We start from the raw sequence: 18,296 nt of genomic DNA on the forward strand, positions 1-18,296 counted from the left end.
AGTACCTAGGAGTCTTGTTCACGAGTGGGGGAAGAGTGGATCGTGAGATCGACAGGCGGATCGGTGCGGCGTCTACAGTAATGCGGACGTTGTATCGATCCGTTGTGGTGAAGAAGGAGCTGAGCCAGAAGGCAAAGCTCTCAATTTACCGGTCGATCTACGTTCCCGTCCTCACCTATGGTCATGAGCTCTGGGTCATGACCGAAAGGATAAGATCACGGGTACAAGCGGCCGAAATGAGTTTCCTCCGCCGGGTGGCGGGGCTCTCCCTTAGAGATAGGGTGAGAAGCTCTGCCATCCGGGAGGAGCTCAACGTAAAGCCGCTGCTCCTCCACATCGAGAGGAGCCAGATGAGGTGGTTCGGGCATCTGGTCAGGATGCCACCCGAACGCCTCCCTAGGGAGGTGTTTAGGGCACGTCCAGCTGGTAGGAGGCCACGGGGAAGACCCAGGACACGTTGGGAAGACTATGTGTCCCGGCTGGCCTGGGAACGCCTCGGGATCCCCCGGGAAGAGCTAGACGAAGTGGCTGGAGAGAGGGAAGTCTGGGCTTCCCTGCTTAGGCTGCTGCCCCCGCGACCCGACCTCGGATAAGCGGAAGATGATGGATGGATGGATGGATGGATGGAATGCCAAGCCACGTGTTACAACATGGTAAATTGGTTGTACGTGTATAGCGCTTTTCTACCCCTTTTTTAAGGAGCCCAAAGAGCTTTGACAATATTTCCACATTCGCCCATTCACACACACACATTCACACACTGACGGCGGGAGCTGCCATGCAAGGCGCTCACCAGGCCCCATCAGGAGCAAGGGTGAAGTGTCTTGCCCAAGGACATAACGGACGTGACTAGGATGGTAGAAGGTTGGGATTGAACCAGTAACCCTCAGATTGCTGGCACAGCCACTCTACCAACTTCGCCACGCCGTCCCCACAACAGCGTAGCTTCATAGTAAAAGAGTGCGGGTACTACACTGGCCTGACTATAGTCCAGACCTGTCTCCCATTGAAAATGTGTGGTGCATTATGAAGCGTAAAAAACCACAACGGAGACTTTGGACTGTTGAACAACTTAAGCTGTACATCAAGCAAGAATGGGAAACAATTCCACCTGAAAAGCTTCAAAAATTGGTCTCCTCAGTTCCCAAATGTTAACAGAGTGTTGTTAAAAGGAAAGGCCATGTAACACAGTGGTAATGCCCCTGTGCCAACTTTTTTGCAATGTGTTGCTGCCACTAAATTCAAAGTTTTGATTATTTGCAAAAATAAATTACATTTCTCATTACGAACATGAAATATCTTGTCTTTGCAGTCTATTCAATTGATTTTGAAGTTGAAACGGATTATCAAGTCATCTAATTACACAACGTGCAAACTTCACTGGTTTTGTAGAAAATCAGAATTACAGTGGAGAGAAATCTGGCCATCTGGTCCTATAACTCTCCTAAATATGGTCCCTTAAATAAATAAGTTGTATAATCCTGCCCTAAGTAACCTCTGATGGCCATATTGTTGTTGTTTTACTGCAGTATCCTCTTATAAATGAGTTTTTGATGGACATTATTTTTTAAATTGAATATTAGTTTTGGAAAAAAGTACTATATTCCAACTGAGCCCAAAATTTTCCCACAATCCTACTAAAAGTTGGGCTAATTCCAACCGTATTCATCAGTGGAAGGAATAAAGAGCAACAACTAAAACCTCTTGTTGAATTTATGAAGAACATCTGAAGACCTGTGTGAAATGTTAAGTCAGAACATTATCACGTCGCAGTGGGTTTTGGCCCCAAATTTATGGCTAAACTCGAGCTGTTTAGAGTAGGGTGAACAGTATAAACAAGTGAAACTCAATATGTATCTTGCAAAAGTCTATTCATGTCATCAATTTAACTTCAAATATGAAATTACTATGTGATATAAACTCATTATATGCAAAGTAAGATCCGCTAAGCCTTTGTTTGTTATAATTTTGATGGCTCATGATCAATTTCTAAGATTTTCAATTCAAGGTTTTTATAATATGTAAGCCATAATCATCAACATGTCAAAGAAGGCTTTAAATGTTTTGAGTTGCGTGTAATGAGCCTGTGTCATGTATTGGTTTCACCTTGTAATTCTAATTGCTGGAATAAACAAACCTAGCTCAATATTCCATTTGTTTGAGTTTCTACTTTATAGAATGTTTAGGCTTTGGTTATACTAGTAAGAGTTAATTACAAGAAAAGTATATAGATGACCCCACAGTTAATCCCTCACTCTAACACAAACCCCCTTTTTGTGCCTGGCCAAATATGCCGCAGTGCAAAAAGCATGGCATAGTTGAACTTTCTGTTCACCTGCATACATGCAGGAAGGGGTCATTTACACATGCCCGCCTGCTGCAGTTTCAAGGAAGGTTGTGGTCAGGTCTAGACGAGCTCTGTATTACAGTACATACCAGCAGATCAGTTGTGAGCAGATCCTGGGTCATTTATAGCTGTGGCCTTGTGTCCCTGCATGTCTGCCTGGCAACTCTTAACTCTACCGCTCCCAAACCTCAAAGTCTACCACTGCACAACACCAGTGTATAAGGTATCCATCTTTTTAACATTTTTTTTCTTTCTTTGCAGGTCCCCGGACTCTTGTTGAAAACAAATACGGCAATATGTGGAGCAACCTGAAAAGCAAATGCCAAACTTTCTTTCACAACAGCTCGGGATCTACTGAAGGCAAAAGTGACGAAGATGCCGTCCACTGTGTACTGGATCTCAGCCATGGGAGTGGTTCAGGTGCGACTCAAGCATCTGAATTCTCCAGTTCATCAAGTAGCCTCCTTCCAGTGCCAATGGTAACAGTAGGACGTCGTCATCACAACTGTGTCTCAGACGCACCTCAGATAGTAGAGATCACTATCGATAAGGATTCAGAGGATGTAGGTGCAGGACTAGGGGTTGTCCCTTTGGCTCGCAGAGACTCTTATTCACGTCATGCTCCTTGGGGGGGCAAGAAAAAACACTCATGTTCCACAAAAACTCAGAGTTCATTAGAGGTTGATAGGCGGTCCGGACGCTTGCGAGGAAGTGGAAACCGCAGAGACAGACGTTGTGGAGCTTGTTCTATTCAGGAGATGAGCGACTCTTTGTCTGGAGGGCGCAGTTTGAATGGTCGATCATTACGCCAGCGACTCAGTGACACTGTAGGCCTTTGCTTACCACTACCTGCTCACAGGCGCTCTTCAAAGAACTCCGTTAATTCCAAGCGGAAAATTCACCTGACTGAGCTTATGCTGGAGACCTGCCCCTTCCCACCTGGTTCAGACCTTGCCCACAAGTGGCACTTAATCAAGCAACACACAGCACCAGTCAGTCCACATTCCTCCACAGCTCTGTTGGAATCCTTTGATTCAGTGCACCCCTCTCCTGAGGATGAGGAAGAACGTCTGCGTGAACGCCGTAGACTTAGCATCGAGGAAGGTGTGGACCCACCACCTAATGCACAGATCCACACCCTTGAGGCTTCTGTGCCAGGCTCGTCTGTGTACAAACTGGGACCAAAGATGGCTCCTGGCATCGGGGAAGCCTCTGGTGAGGGCCGAGCCTCAGGAACTGGTAGCTCTTTGGGAGCCTCAACATCGGGGGCTTGTGGACAGGTGTCAGGGGCTACAGCTTCAGCTCAGGACACTGATTCCGAGGAGGACTCAACAACCCTCTGTCTACAGGCCAGAAGACCAAAACAAAGGCATGCCTCTGGGGAAGGTCACCTGAGCAGACAGCAGCCCGGGTCCTGGAAGGTTCACACCCAAATAGACTACATCCACTGCCTGGTGCCGGATTTATTGCAGATCACAGCTCTGCCTTGCTACTGGGGTGTAATGGACCGCTACGAAGCTGAGTCACTTTTGGATGGGCGTCCTGAGGGCACTTTCCTGCTTCGTGACTCCGCTCAGGAGGACTACCTTTTCTCTGTCAGCTTCCGCCGTTACAACCGCTCACTGCATGCCCGCATTGAGCAGTGGAACCACAATTTCAGTTTCGACGCACACGATCCTTGTGTTTTTCACTCTTCCACTGTCACAGGACTGCTGGAGCACTACAAGGATCCAAGCGCCTGTATGTTTTTTGAACCTTTGCTTACAGCGCCTCTCCATCGGACCTTTCCCTTTAGTCTGCAGCACTTTGCACGAGCTGCCATCTGCCGCTGGACCACTTACGATGGGATAGGCTCTCTGCCGCTGCCCCCCGCTTTGCAGGACTTTCTCAAGGAGTATCACTATAAACAGAAAGTACGAGTCCGCTGGCTGGAACGGGAGCCACCGCTAAAGGTCAAATAACGTTCTCTGTCCAAACCCTATGAAAACTATGGAGGAAGATTACAGAACGTGATAAATGGCTCATTAAAACCTGTACTTAAGGACGTACTGATTTCATCTTTCCACGGGAGGTCGGAATTGTAATGTAACAACGTATACAAGATTCATTCTAATCTTTATTTTAGTTACTTCTTACTGAAAAGCATATAATTATATTCTGTGTAGTGCTGCGTGGCAAGCACAAATTATTAAATTCAGTGATATATAAAAATGAATATATACACTATATAAATATTTTAGATGAGGGCTGGGAGGAGTGGCACAAATCTCAAATGTTTTGTGTTATTTACCCCGTTCTTCGCCCTAGACGTCTGCCTGATCCCAAAACATCACCCTGCCTGTAGACCTGCATGCATGCCTCCCTCTCCATCCCAATTAGTTCAAATAGCTAGTTAAACCCACATACTGTAGCTACTTTGTACAGGTCACTTTTAATGCACTCAATTGTTATTCTTGTCAAAACACATTGGGGAGCACCTTTCCAAGAGGGTTTTAAGGTGCATTGTTGTGAACGCATCAGGAAGTCCTACTGGTGTATTGCAGTCCAAGCTTGTCTCATGGATAAAGCTACATAAGCCACATTCTTTGCCACCTCTTTGCACATGAGCATTAGCTAAACTAGAGACAGGGAAGGATTCTGTGAGGGTCCACAGAGTTCAGTAGATCAGGGAAATTGTGCTTTTAAAAGATTATAGATTGAACACGTGTTTCTCCAAAAACAGTGATGGTGAATGATAAATAATAAACCAGCTTATTGTGTCCTACATTGTAAGGCAAACTTGTCAACTTTATTCTCATTGTAGTGATTGACTTTGGCTTTTACTGCAAGCACACATACGATACATTTCTTCTTGGTTGAAACTGAACCGTCTTACAGAAATCTTTCATTTCGATTATGACTTCATGCTTTACAGACACTTTGAACATTTTAGAGCGGGAACTGGGTCACATTTCAAAAAGTTTTAGAAGAAAATCAATGAACATTTTATGGATTTGCATAATGTTTCCATCAAAGTTCCATTTTGTTGCAAGCCAACCTGCACAGTGCAGTGCAAGTCGTTTGAGGGGCTGGCACAATGGTGCTGATGTCCTTTACGTTAAACTGTCAGAAGACACCCACTTAACATAAAATCAATTCTTGTGTAACCTATGTGCCTTTTGTAGTAAACTGTTTATATAGTTTCTTTAGTGATTTAAACCTAGACCAAGTGGTGCTGAATCACATTGTGATGCCGTCAAATCAGACAGAAATCTTAAATAACAGGTCTGTGTGTGAGCGCCAAGCTTTTTTTCTTTGTTGGAGCACATAAGATCTTTGTAAACGATGTCTGTTTACCGGTGCTGCTTGGATAAGCTATAAAAAATGAATTGAGGGTTGCACTGCCAAGGTTTTGGTTTCACTCACATCTGGCAATGTCACGCCAAAATTACTTGGGCATTCCTCATTGATTGAAAAGCATCCGTTGGAACAAAACATATTTTCAAATATTGGCCTTGAAAGAGATATGCACTTTCAGTGTTGTCTAGTATGCATTGCTTTCTCCAGTTACACTCGTGCGGCAGCTAAGAAAGACTTTGTGGGTCCAATACCAGCTCTTCTGTAGCATATATTTGTGATTTTCAAGCCCTAAACTCTGCTACTGTCTAGCAAAACTGAACCTAATGAGAGGTCAAAGTTCAACAGAACAATTTTGCTTGTGGATCTATGAAGTTTGTTTAAGGTTGTCTATACACTAAGACGGCTAAGGGTATACAGGATACAACCCGCCTAACGTTTCCCTGTCCACACACATTGCCATCGTTTAAGCTTTGGTTTAAGACCCCTCCATTCCCCGCCTGCTGGCACAATGCGACCTAATAATCATGAACGGAAAATGGCAGAAGCGCATATATTACGTCATAGTCACCATAGAAGTGTATCCTTACCCAGCATATAAACATTGAAGCTGTTAGACTAGCCATATTGTAGTGAATCACACCTGAGTCATCATAAATTAATCAATTGTTTAATGGACATGTGGAAGTAAACAATGTGATAAAGAACATTTTGCAACAATCATTGTAGGGATCTAGATATCTGGTCAGGACATTTCTGACTCTTTTACCTTCACATTCATTGTCCATTCTTGCAATCTTGCCTGTGCCTGGAGGTTGAAATTGGCGGTCGTACTCAACGGCCACGACCACTGACTTCGTTTAGCGACTCCTTCGTGGCTTCACAGTAATTATGGAGTACAAAACAAGCATACGCAAGTCTCGTCGGCGAAGTCATACAAAGCACAAGCTATCTTGTTTTATCACATACACGGGAACCCGCATTTTCTTTGTCTCCCTCTTCGACAAATGGACAAAGTGTTTCACTAAGTACAAACCCCGTTTCCATATGAGTTGGGAAATTGTTAGATGTAAAGATAAACGGAATACAATGATTTGCAAATCCTTTTCAACCCATATTTAGTTGAATGCACTACAAAGACAAGATGTTTGATGTTCAAACTCATAAACTTTGGGGTTTTTTTTGCAAATAATAATTAACTTAGAATTTCATGGCTGCAACACGTGCCAAAGTAGTTGGGAAAGGGTATGTTCACCACTGTGTTACATCACATTTTCTTTTAACAACACTCAATGAACGTTTGGGAACTGAGGAAACTATTTGTTGAAGCTTTGAAAGTGGAATTCTTTACCATTCTTGCTTGATGTACAGCTTAAGTTGTTCAACAGTCCGGGGTCTTGTCGTATTTTACGCTTCATAATGCGCCACACATTTTCGACGGGAGACGTGTCTGGACTGCAGGCATGCCAGGAAAGTACCCGCATTCTTTTACTATGAAGCCACGCTGTTATAACATGGCTTGGCATTGTTTTGCTGAAATAAGCAGGGGCTCTATGTTGCTTGGATGACAACATATGTTGCTCCAAAACCTGTATGGACCATTCAGCATTAATGGTGCTTTCACAGATGTGTAAGTTACCCATGCCTTGGGCACTAATGCACCCCCATACCATCACAGATGCTGGCTTTTGAACTTTGCGCCCATAACAATCTGGATGGTTATTTTCCTCTTTGTTCAGGAGGACACAACGTCCACAGTCTCCAAATATTATTTGAAATGTGGACTCTTCAGACCACAGACCACTTTTCCACTTTGCATCAGTCCATCTTAGATGAGCTCGGGCCCAGCGAAGCCGGCGGCGTTCCTTTGTGTTGATGAATGGCTTTCGCTTTGCATAGTAGAGTTTTAACTTGCACTTACAGATGTAGCGACCAACTGTAGTTACTGACAGTGGTTTTATGAAGTATTCCTGAGCCCATGTGGTGATATCCTTTACACACTGATGTCGGTTTTTGATACAGTACTGCCTGAGGGATCAAAGGTGCCTAATATCATGGCTTACGTGCAGTGATTTCTCCAGATTCTCTGAACCTTTTGATGATTTTACAGACCGTAGGTGGTAAAATCCCTAAATTCCTTGCAATAGCTCGTTGAGAAATGTTGTTCCAAAACTGTTCGACAATTTGCTTACAAATTGGTTACCCTCGCCCCATCCTTGTTTGTGAATGACTTAGTATTTCATGGAAGCTGCATTTATACCCAATCATGGCACTCACCTGTTCCCAATTAGCCTGCACACCTTTGGGATGTTCCAAATAAATGATTTATGAGCATTCCTCAACTTTCAGTATTTATTGCCACCTTTCCCAACTTTTTTGTCACGTGTTGCTGGCATCAAATTCTATAGTTAATGGTTATTTGGAAAAAAAAAAAGGTTTATCAGTTTTAACATCAAATATGTTGTCTTTGTAGCATATTTAACTGAATATGGGTTGAAAATTATTTGCAAATCATTGTATTCCCTTTATATTTACATCTAACACAATTTCCCAACTCACATGGAAACTGGGTTTGTACAATCACAGCTGACCTGGACATTGGAAAGTTCTCCTGCCGTTCCTCTGGCACAACACACTCGTTGACTAACATGTCCCACCAGGCAGCCGTTCTTCAAGGCCTCATCCAAAACCGCCGCTCAACATTGCTATGTGTCCATCTGAGATGTGATGTTTCCGTAATAGCTGCAATCGCGCGTTGCCTTATCTTAAGGTACTCGTGTGTGATTTCTACAAGCGCCTGTACATGTAAAAGAAGGAGAAACATGGGCATGTCTGGATGATTCACCTCTATCCTTCTATTGGTTACCTCCAAGTAAGTAGTTGTGACGCGTTCTTTCTGGCGCCGTTTCCTCTCTGAACTCCGTTTATAAACGATCAATGAGTCCATACAGAGCTAAGTGCCGGAGATTCAAGAAATAGACGGCGCACTTAACTGTGTAAAAAATATCCGAGGAGGGGAATTTTAAACGATGGGTTAGTTTGGCTGACACGGGGTTTAGGCTAAATAATTATTTGTTTAAGGAGTTATCCGGCCTAATATAGACAGGGCTTAAATCTAAGTGTCAGGATAGATGTTCTCGCTAAAAATCACCCTAGCTATCAGGCTGTAATAAAATCATCAGTATTAACTTGAAAGTTCAATGTTTCACATCACTGTTTGAAAATGTATTGACTTGAATGATAAGCTTTGTGTTACTTAAAACCATTGAACAATGGCAAGAAGAAATCTTAACGGTGCTTAATTTCCCAATGTTAATATTTTGTCAGCGGCAGATTATTGCATTTGACCATTGAGGAGAAATTACATTGTGTTTGTCTGCCATTGTAGAAGAGTGTGACCAAAACTAACTACATTTGTGTCAACTATTAAGTAAAGGGTGCTGTCGGGGTTATGCAAAATCCCTTTCAAAGTAATTTTCAGCATTCTTCCGTATTCACGAGAAGACTTATTCTTTTTTTTTTTTGGTAAATATACTTGAAAATACTAATCAGGAAACCTACACCCAAGTATAATGATGCTTTTACAACTCATTTGGCTTAATTTGTGTACATTTAATATGAAAATGTCTCAAATTCTTAACCAATATTTAGTTTTCTCCACTCTTCTGTAAAGTAATCAGAATATATGTAACATTTTTGCTTAAAAATTCATTATTTAAAAACAAAATGCAAGAGTGACTATATTGTCAGAAATAAAAAGCCCTGCACTTGTGTTGGAATTGAAATGACCTCTGTACTCTCTCTGCTTCTTACTCCTTATTAATAGAATCACTATTTTCAGTGTTTATTAGTACTGCTTACTGAACAGATTACCTTTGCCATTTGAATGAAAAAGGTTGTTTTAGTTATTCCAGTACTCAAATTATTCAACCTCCATAATAAATTGCACTGTACTGTACAAACTTGTGGTAAAAAAAAACTAAAACAGATGTTGAGCTATTTAGGTAGGTGTTATGTTTATTTTCAACTAATGCAAGGATATACATTGCAAAAAACAACATTTGTAACAAGGGTTGAATAATTTGGAGTTGGACTATACATCTCCATGTGTTCAAGTGTGAGCCGTAGAGGACCTGACCTCACTGGTGTTCAAGTCTCAGGGTAAGGTGTCGACTGAAGTTAAGGAGCTAGTGAAAGTAATGGCTATGATCCAGAGTGCTTCTGACAATTCAGACCACAGTCTTTTCCCTTCTTTGGCCACGGGAAATGTCAGCAGAAATGCGCATTTTTAAACATTCATTTCCACGTCAAAATATCAGGTCTGTGTTTTTTTAAATGAAATATTGTATAATGCAAGGATAGGAGTCAAAGGAGTGTCAAAATATGGAGTGAAGTAAATTTTTTTATCAGCAATAAAGCACTATGTAAGACATCCTTGACTTCTCTGCGCAACACACAACACCGGAAATGTGTCCCGTACAAACCCTTCCAACCAGAACTCTTAACAATAACAACAGTTTTGTGGGTGAATAATGTAAACCCACTACAATATAAAAAAAAATAGGATGCAAAGAAAATGTGTTGAATGCTCGCCTAAACCGCAGGTTCTTACTGTTCCTCTTGACTAAAACCCGCACTGGATTTCAGGACAGTGCGCCTGAACAAGCTCGCTAGTTATCATCTCGCTATCTTACTTGTCGCCGCTTGTCGCTCTCCGAGCCACAGCGCTCACTTTGCTGCTAATCATATTTGGATGATTACAATCCGAACACTGTTAGTTCCTAACCAGTTGTAGCTGTAGAGCATTTATCAATAGCCAGCGACAAAATATATTTTTGACGTGACTGCTGTAAACAGACGTCACAACACTGGAAGTGTACTATCTGAGGGGGTTTGGCTGTAGGATGGAGTTGCCAACGTTTTGTGGGGGTTTTTTGCATGCATGTTACAGAACGTTACATTACATTTTCAATGATAATAGTACATTTCCTAAGAAAAACTAACATTTCTGTGGTACATTAAATTGGATTGTCAAAAAGCCAACTAAAAGATTGAAAAGAGGTTGGTCGATAAGAACCAATCTAAAAGTGATATATAGTGTAGAAATGTACCCAATTGTTGGAAACGTAGTCTCCATTTCCAAAATGTTCTTTGGGGGCTTGCTTGGGAACACTTCGGCAGATAGAAATTTACCTTTTTTTTTGTCAGTTGTCCTCCTTTTTTTCCTCAAAGGGTGCTCACATGCTTGCCTGTTGAATGAATAGCGCTTTGTGTATTTGTGGAATACAGTATGACTGCTGAGTAGAATCAACCCTCCGTGATTTTGCGAATTGTTCACGACCTTGCAACTTTGTCCAATCTTTGTAATTCCCCCCACAAATTGTATCACAATAGACACTTAAAAAATTTGGGATCTTAAAATGTGCCCCGCACTTGAGTTTAATGTGTAAATTACACGTTTTGTTAATTTTTTGAAACACTGTGCTTTTTGGGCTTAAGGTTACATAGAACACTTAAACCATTGACAAAAGTTCTTAAAACCATAAGCTGATGCAATGTCATTAAGCCTCAAGACACTGCATTTTTGTGAAAAAACTGATGCGGACTCGGACAATACTGGTTTTAGGACAGTGATGCCTGGATCAACAGGTTCAAATAATTGCTACAAAACAGTATTTGGGGAATTGAAAGAGAATTAGTAAAAATACAATGTAATGAGAGAGCCATGATTACTCAAAGTAGTATTTTTCCAACTAAAGAATATACCAAGAACAGCTTATGTTACCATTAGTGGTTTAACACAACTTGGCATACACAAGCCAGTCCCAGACAAGCAACAGTCAATTTGCAGTCAACTTATTATGATGGTAATTAGTAGCTGAACTTTGGGAAATCGATATCTTAGCTGACAACATACATAACTGTGCGTATGTGTGTGTGTGTGTGTGTGTGTGTGTGTGTGTGCGTGCGTTTTGTGGGGCGTACTTAGGCAGTATGCAATCCTTAAAAAGTTGGTGCGTAAAATTTCAGTCACTTTAAATATAGACAATTATATTACTAATATTCTAAATGTATAATTTAAGATTAAGAAAATATTAAACTGTCTCTTTGTAAAATTTTGAATGTATTAGTATTTCCATAACATTTTGGGTTCAATACTGACAGACTTCAAATGAACATTTTTAAAGTTCCGGCCGTTATTTTTTTGAGGACCCTTCATTGTCAAACTGATTTAAAATGGAAAGATAGGCGTCATGTTATAATACCTAATGGCTGCACTGTACTATTAGTGTAAAGCAAGATTTGGAAAACCGCAAAAGCTGCGTGATTGCAGTTTAGAGTCACACCTTTCTGCCGACTCAGCGTTTGAGTGTTGACTGTTAGGGTCAATGGCTCGTATGAACACTCTACTCTGTCCCACTCCTTTTTACACTCGGGCAGGCCTGGTCCAGTAAAGGCCTCCCAAATATTTGGAAGTATGCACATATAAAACAAGGCACAATTGATTAACTCAGTAAAAGAGATTTTCCATAGTTCGAGTAAATTCTTTTAGACATCTGTTGTAAATTCTGTATGCATTTTGACACCGTCCTTCCATGCAATGGAGTGTAACGTTTGCCATCCTGCCGCTTTACTGCTGCATGTCCATGATAGTGCAGCAAAATGATGGCAACTAAAGATCTTCCTATCGCCCAGACTGACTTATTCTGATCCCTTTTAAATGTAGGACTGTGGCCGCCACAAGGTGACCGATCACAAAAATATCCCTTTTTATGTTTCTCCTGCTTACCTACATTTTTTTTCAGCCTGGTATGATTTATAGCGTGTAAATGGCATAATAATCATGTTCATGTTTCACTGTTCTGTGTGTTTGCTTCATCAGTCATAAACAGCAAAAAAAAATACGAACTGTTTTTCAATGTAACATGTTCATTTGAAAGATGCGATACATATGTAGCTGTCACTCTTGGTGCTTGGCTTCTGCTTCATTGTCTTAATATTCCAATAAAAGTGTAAAACCACACTGACATGAAATGAAGAAATAGTATTTTCATTTGAACTATTGTTTAGAATAAATTTAGGACTGAGCACTTGATTTGTTTACCCACCATAACTGACTCTGCATTAAAGGCCTACTGAAACCCACTACTACCGACCACGCAGTCTGATAGTTTATATATCAATGATGAAATATTAACATTGCAACACATGCCAACACGGCCGGTTTAGTTTACTAAATTACAATTTAAAATTTCCCGCTAGGTATCCTGTTGAAAACGTCGCAGAATGACGACGCGTATGATGATGCGTGACATCACCGGTGGTAGCAGACATGTTCTCCCAGCACCACTCACGGCTAAAAGTAGTCTGTTTTTATCGCATATCGTATTTCCTTGAATAGCCACCGGGGCACTAATTAATTTAAAACCTCACTCCTGTGCTTATTCAAGGCATGCGGTAAAAGTAAGCAGGCGCTAATAATTTTAAAACCTCTTCTCATCCCTGCGCTTACCAATGGCATGCAGTAAAAAATTGAGTGTGATGTAAGGATACTATCATAAAAAGCACATTTAATAAAAATGTTATCATGGTTATTTTCAGCACAGGTGGTTGGGGACCACTGCTCTACAACATGTCATCGCGCCCGCCTTTACACCATGCTATCTGCGTGCCGGCCGGAAGCATGCATTTCGCTGCTTCTCGTATGAGATTGCAAGGCATACTTGTTCAACAGCCATACCGGTTACACTGAAGGTTGTGATATAAACAACTTTAACACTCTTACTAATATGCGCTACACTGTGAACCCTAACAAACAAGAACAACAAACATATTTCTGGAGAACATCGGCTCTGTAACACATTATAAACGCACATTATAAATCCATGACTCTTACTGGTTATATTATACACCCCCGCGCTAGTGCTAGCGTCACGAATTTGATCCGGCGGTATTCGTAAGCATGCGCTAATAATTTTGGGAAGCGGGTTTGACCCAGCAGTAATTCAAGGCAGGCGCATATTACATGGAAAATTCAATACAATTCAAGGAAAAACGGTAATTACACAGTATTCTGGACATCTGGGTTGCTGAATCTTTTGCGATTTGTTTAATTAATAATGGAGACTACAATAAAGAAAGATGTTGGTGGAATGCGGTGTATTGTAACCGGCTGTAGCAACACAAACACAGCCGGTGTTTCTTTGTTGTGAAGCTTTAATATGGAACAGAGCGGTCAAGCGAACATAGTTCTCTACCACATGTCAACCGGCAGGTTTCGGTGAGAAAATTGTGGTAATAAGTCTGCTCTTACCGTAAACATGAGCAGAGGTTGTGTCGTTCTTCCTACAACTGTCAGAGGCAGCTGCGACTTTCTTGGCTCCTCCATGGCTTCTCCTCCCCTCCGACTTTCAGGTATGACTATTTCATCTTACTAAAACACTAGTAACACAATAAGCAGATAAGGGATTTTCCAGAATTATCCTGGTAAATGTGTCTTAATAACATCTGAATCGCTCCCACTGCCCTCGTCTTTTTTTTTTCTTCTTCTAGTCCTTCACTCTCACTATCCTCATCCACAAATCTTTCATCCTCGCTCAAATTAATGGGGAAATTGTTGCTTTCTCGGTCCGAATGGCTCTAACTGCTGGAGGCCATGATTGTAAACAATGTGAGGAGTTCTACAACCCGAGACGTCACGCGCACATCGTCTGCTATTTCCAGTACAGGCAAGGCTTTTTTGTGGGCGACCAAAAGTCGCAAACTTTATTGTCTACTAAATCCTTTCAGCAACAAATGGCAACATCGCAAAATGATCAAGTTTGACACATAGAATGGACCTGCTATCCCCGTTTAAATAAGAAAATCTAATTTCAGTAGGCCTTTCAGTACACTTGCACAAAGTTAATGAGAGTAATTACAAGAACTGTAATAATCTGCCTTTAAAATGATCACAGTGGGTTGTTTTAGGAGTTCAAATGTCATACACTGTGGCCCATTTCCAGTGGTTTAGAATAACCATACCAGCACACTTTTACACACATACATAGAGGGAGGGTGTGTGTATATATAGTTCTTTTAAAAGGAGCCTATGTAATAAATACAATAAAAACAATAAATAGAATTTTGAAAAAACTCCCTGACGATTGCTTTTATGTTTATAACCAGTTGCCAAGTAGCCTAATGCCAATCACAACAAAAACTAGCAATTTTATATATTACTATTTAAGGTGTTTTGGGGGTTTTTTTGTAAATGTTTTAAGTGTTTTGTCAAGCCAAATGCAACTATGTGTTTTTCTAATTTTACATTGCATTGTAATTTGAAGTGTATTTAAAGTGGAGCTGAGCTTTTAAAATTGCATTTTGCTGACCAGTCATTGATTGATTGATTGAAACTTTTATTAGTAGATTGCACAGTACAGTACATATTCCGTACAATTGACCACTAGATGGTAACACCTGTATGAGTTTTTCAACTTGTTTAAGTCGGGGTCCACGTAAATCAGTTCATGGTAATGAACAATCCCTTTGTGACACACGAACACATCTTTTTGCATACCATATAGTAAAACGTGCTAGCAAGAGGCAGCTGACAAAGCAGGTAATGGTGATCCAATCTATTTTCCTAATGGTAAACTAACATTTTAGTTACAATGCATTCTTAAAGTATTCGCAGCGCTTAATTTTTTCCACATTCTGTTATGTTATAACCTTAAATACCTACTGAAATGAGATGTTCTTATTTAAACGGGAATAGTAGGTCCATTCTGTGTCATACTTGATCATTTCGCGATATTGCCATATTTTTGCTGAAAGGATTTAGTAGAGAACATCCACGATAAAGTTCGCAACTGGAGAAAAGCCCTGCCTCTACCGGAAGTCGCCAGACGATGACGTCACCCGTGTGATGGCTCCTCACATATTCACATTGTTTTTAATGGGAGCCTCCAACAAAAAGTGCTATTCGGACCGAGAAAACGACAATTTCCCCATTAATTTGAGCGAGGATGAAAGATTAGTGTTTGAGGATGTTGATAGCGATGGACTAGAAGAAGAAAAAAAAATTAAAAACGCGATTGCAATCGCGTTGCATTAAGACGGATTCTGATGTTTTTAGAGACATTTACCAAGATAATTCTGGGAAATCCCTTATCTTTCTGTTGTGTTGCTAGTGTTTTAGTGAGTTTAACGGCACCTGATAGTCGGAAATGTACGTCCACGGCCGTGTGTTGACGCGCAGTGTCTCAGGGAAGTCGACGGCAGCTGTACGGGAGGCGCAAGCTCAGCTGACATCCGGTAAGTGGCGACTTTTTAACCACAATTTTCTCACCGAAACCTGCTGGTTGACATGTAGTCGGGATCCATGTCCGCTGTGATCCATAGTAAAGTTTCAACTGCGTAAATTTTAAACTAGGAATCACCGTGTGTTTGTGTGGCTAAAGGCTAAAGCTTCCCAACTCCATCTTGCTACTTCGACTTCTCCAATATTAATTGTACAAATTGCAAAAGATTCAGCAACACAGTTCTCCAAAATACTGTGTAATTATGCGGTTAAAGCGGACGACTTTTAGCTGTGTGTGTGCGCAGCGCCCATACTTCCTAAAAACCTGTGACGTCTTGCGTACACGTCATCATTACACGACGTTTTCAAGACGAAACTCCCGGGAAATTTAAAATTGCAATTTAGTAAACTAAAAAGGCCGTATTGGCATGTGTTGCAATGTTAACATTTCATCATTGATATATAAACTATCAGACTGAGTAGTGGGTTTCAGTAGGCCTTTAACTCAGAATGGAATAAATTCCTTTTTTTTCCCCTCAAACTTCTACAGACGCCATAATGACCATGTTAACTTTTTTTTAAATCGACATTTTTTTTAGAAAACAAAAAAAAGGAATGTACATGTGTATTCACAGGAATTTGCTCAATACTTTGTTAATGCATCTTTGGCAGAAGTTACAGCCTCAAGTCTTTTTGAATACGATGCCACAAGCTTGGCAAACCTATCTTTGGCCAGTTTGCTCCATTCCTCTTTGCAGCACCTCTGAAGCTCCATCAGGTTGGTTCGGAAGCATCAGTGCACAGTTGTTTTCAAATCTCTCCAGAGATGTTCTCGGATTCAAGTCTGGGCTCTGGCTCCGCCACTCAAGGACATTAACAAAATTGTCCTGAAGCCATTCATTTGATGTCTTAGCTCTGTGCTTCGGGCCATTGTTCTGCTAAAAAGATTAACCGTTGCCCCAGTCCGAGTCAAAAAGCACTCTGGAGCAGGTTTTCATTCAGGATGTCCATGTACATTGCTGCATTCATATTTCCCTCTATCCTGACTGCTGATGATGCTGCCACCACTATGCTTCACCGTAGTGATGGTATTGGCCTGGTGATGAACGGTACGAGGTTTCCTCCAAAGATGATGCCTGGCATTCACACCAAAGAGTTCAATATTTGTTTCATCAGACCAAAGAAGGTTGTTTCTCATGGTCTGAGAGTCTTTCAGGTGTATTTTAGCAAACTTTTTTTTGTTAAAAGTTTGCTTCCGTATAACTATTATACCATACAGACCTAATTGGTGAATTGCTGCAGAGATGGTTGTCCTTCTGGAAGGTTCTCCTCTCTCCAGTCTCCAAAGAGGAATGCTGTTGCTCTGACAGAGTGACCATCGGGTTGTTGGTCACCTCCCTGACTAGACTAAGAGGAATGAAGCAACGTACATAAACATCATGGATGAAAACCAATGCTTTGCATCCAACCTGATGGAGCTTGAGAGGTGCAGCAAAGAGGAAAGGGCAAACACTGAATGGGCGAAACTGCCCAAAGATAGGTGTGCCAAGTTTGTGGCATCATATTCAAAAATACTTGAGGCTGTAATTGCTGCCATAGGTGCATCAACAAAATATGGAGAAAAAGCTGTGAATACTTATGTACATTTGATTTCTTAGATTTATATTTTTTATACATTTGCTAAAGTTTCACAAAAAAATCACATTGTCATTATGGGATATTGTCTGTAGAATTTTGAGGACAAAATAAATTGACTCCATTTTGGAATAAGGCTTTAACTTAAAATGTGTAAGAAGCAATGCGCCGTGAATACTTTCCGGATGCACTGTACATGCTGTAAGTATATATATATATAATGTATTACCAGTACATGCTGTAAGTATATATATATAATGTATTACCAGGCACATTCACGATAACATGTAATAGTTATGTACGTTGGCCATTTTAAGCTCGACCAGAACTTTGTTCCTAGTCACATTGATTTCACTGAGCGCATTTCTTTCAACAATGCCCAGCACTAATGATGGCAGACTGCAGTTGAGACACCAACGACTACTTTGGGACAAAAGATGATCCAGAAACTTACATTTGTGGGCCGCAATACACAAAGGATGAGCTACGAGTTTTAGAAGCTGAGCTAAAAACAGATTCAGTGCTAGTGAAAAACTAAGCAGCATGGAGCAGTATAACTAAGTGCTAAACAAAAGATACAACCTATAAACATGGTAAAACAACCCTATATTAAACCTCTCTTATATGGCTTCGTTTTGGGATTGGATTTTTCATGATGTCGGCCTGTAATGGGCATATTCTTAAAGGTATTATAAT

The 18,296-nt window shown here is 40.9% G+C and overlaps 1 protein-coding gene across 1 annotated transcript in view; it reads left to right on the plus strand.

Moving 5' to 3' along the window:
- The window catches only part of socs5b (suppressor of cytokine signaling 5b), a 54,241-nt gene extending 41,515 nt beyond the window's left edge, over window positions 1–12,726 (plus strand). The window contains exon 2 of the mRNA XM_061910898.1: window positions 2,609–12,726. Coding sequence (XP_061766882.1) covers window positions 2,644–4,308 — 1,665 coding nt within the window. The 5' untranslated portion in view covers window positions 2,609–2,643 and the 3' untranslated portion in view covers window positions 4,309–12,726. The remainder of the gene's footprint in view (window positions 1–2,608) is intronic.
- Window positions 12,727–18,296: the final 5,570 nt, after the last annotated feature.

Source organism: Nerophis ophidion, linkage group LG09, assembly GCF_033978795.1.
Source record: "Nerophis ophidion isolate RoL-2023_Sa linkage group LG09, RoL_Noph_v1.0, whole genome shotgun sequence".
Lineage (NCBI taxonomy): Eukaryota > Metazoa > Chordata > Actinopteri > Syngnathiformes > Syngnathidae > Nerophis > Nerophis ophidion.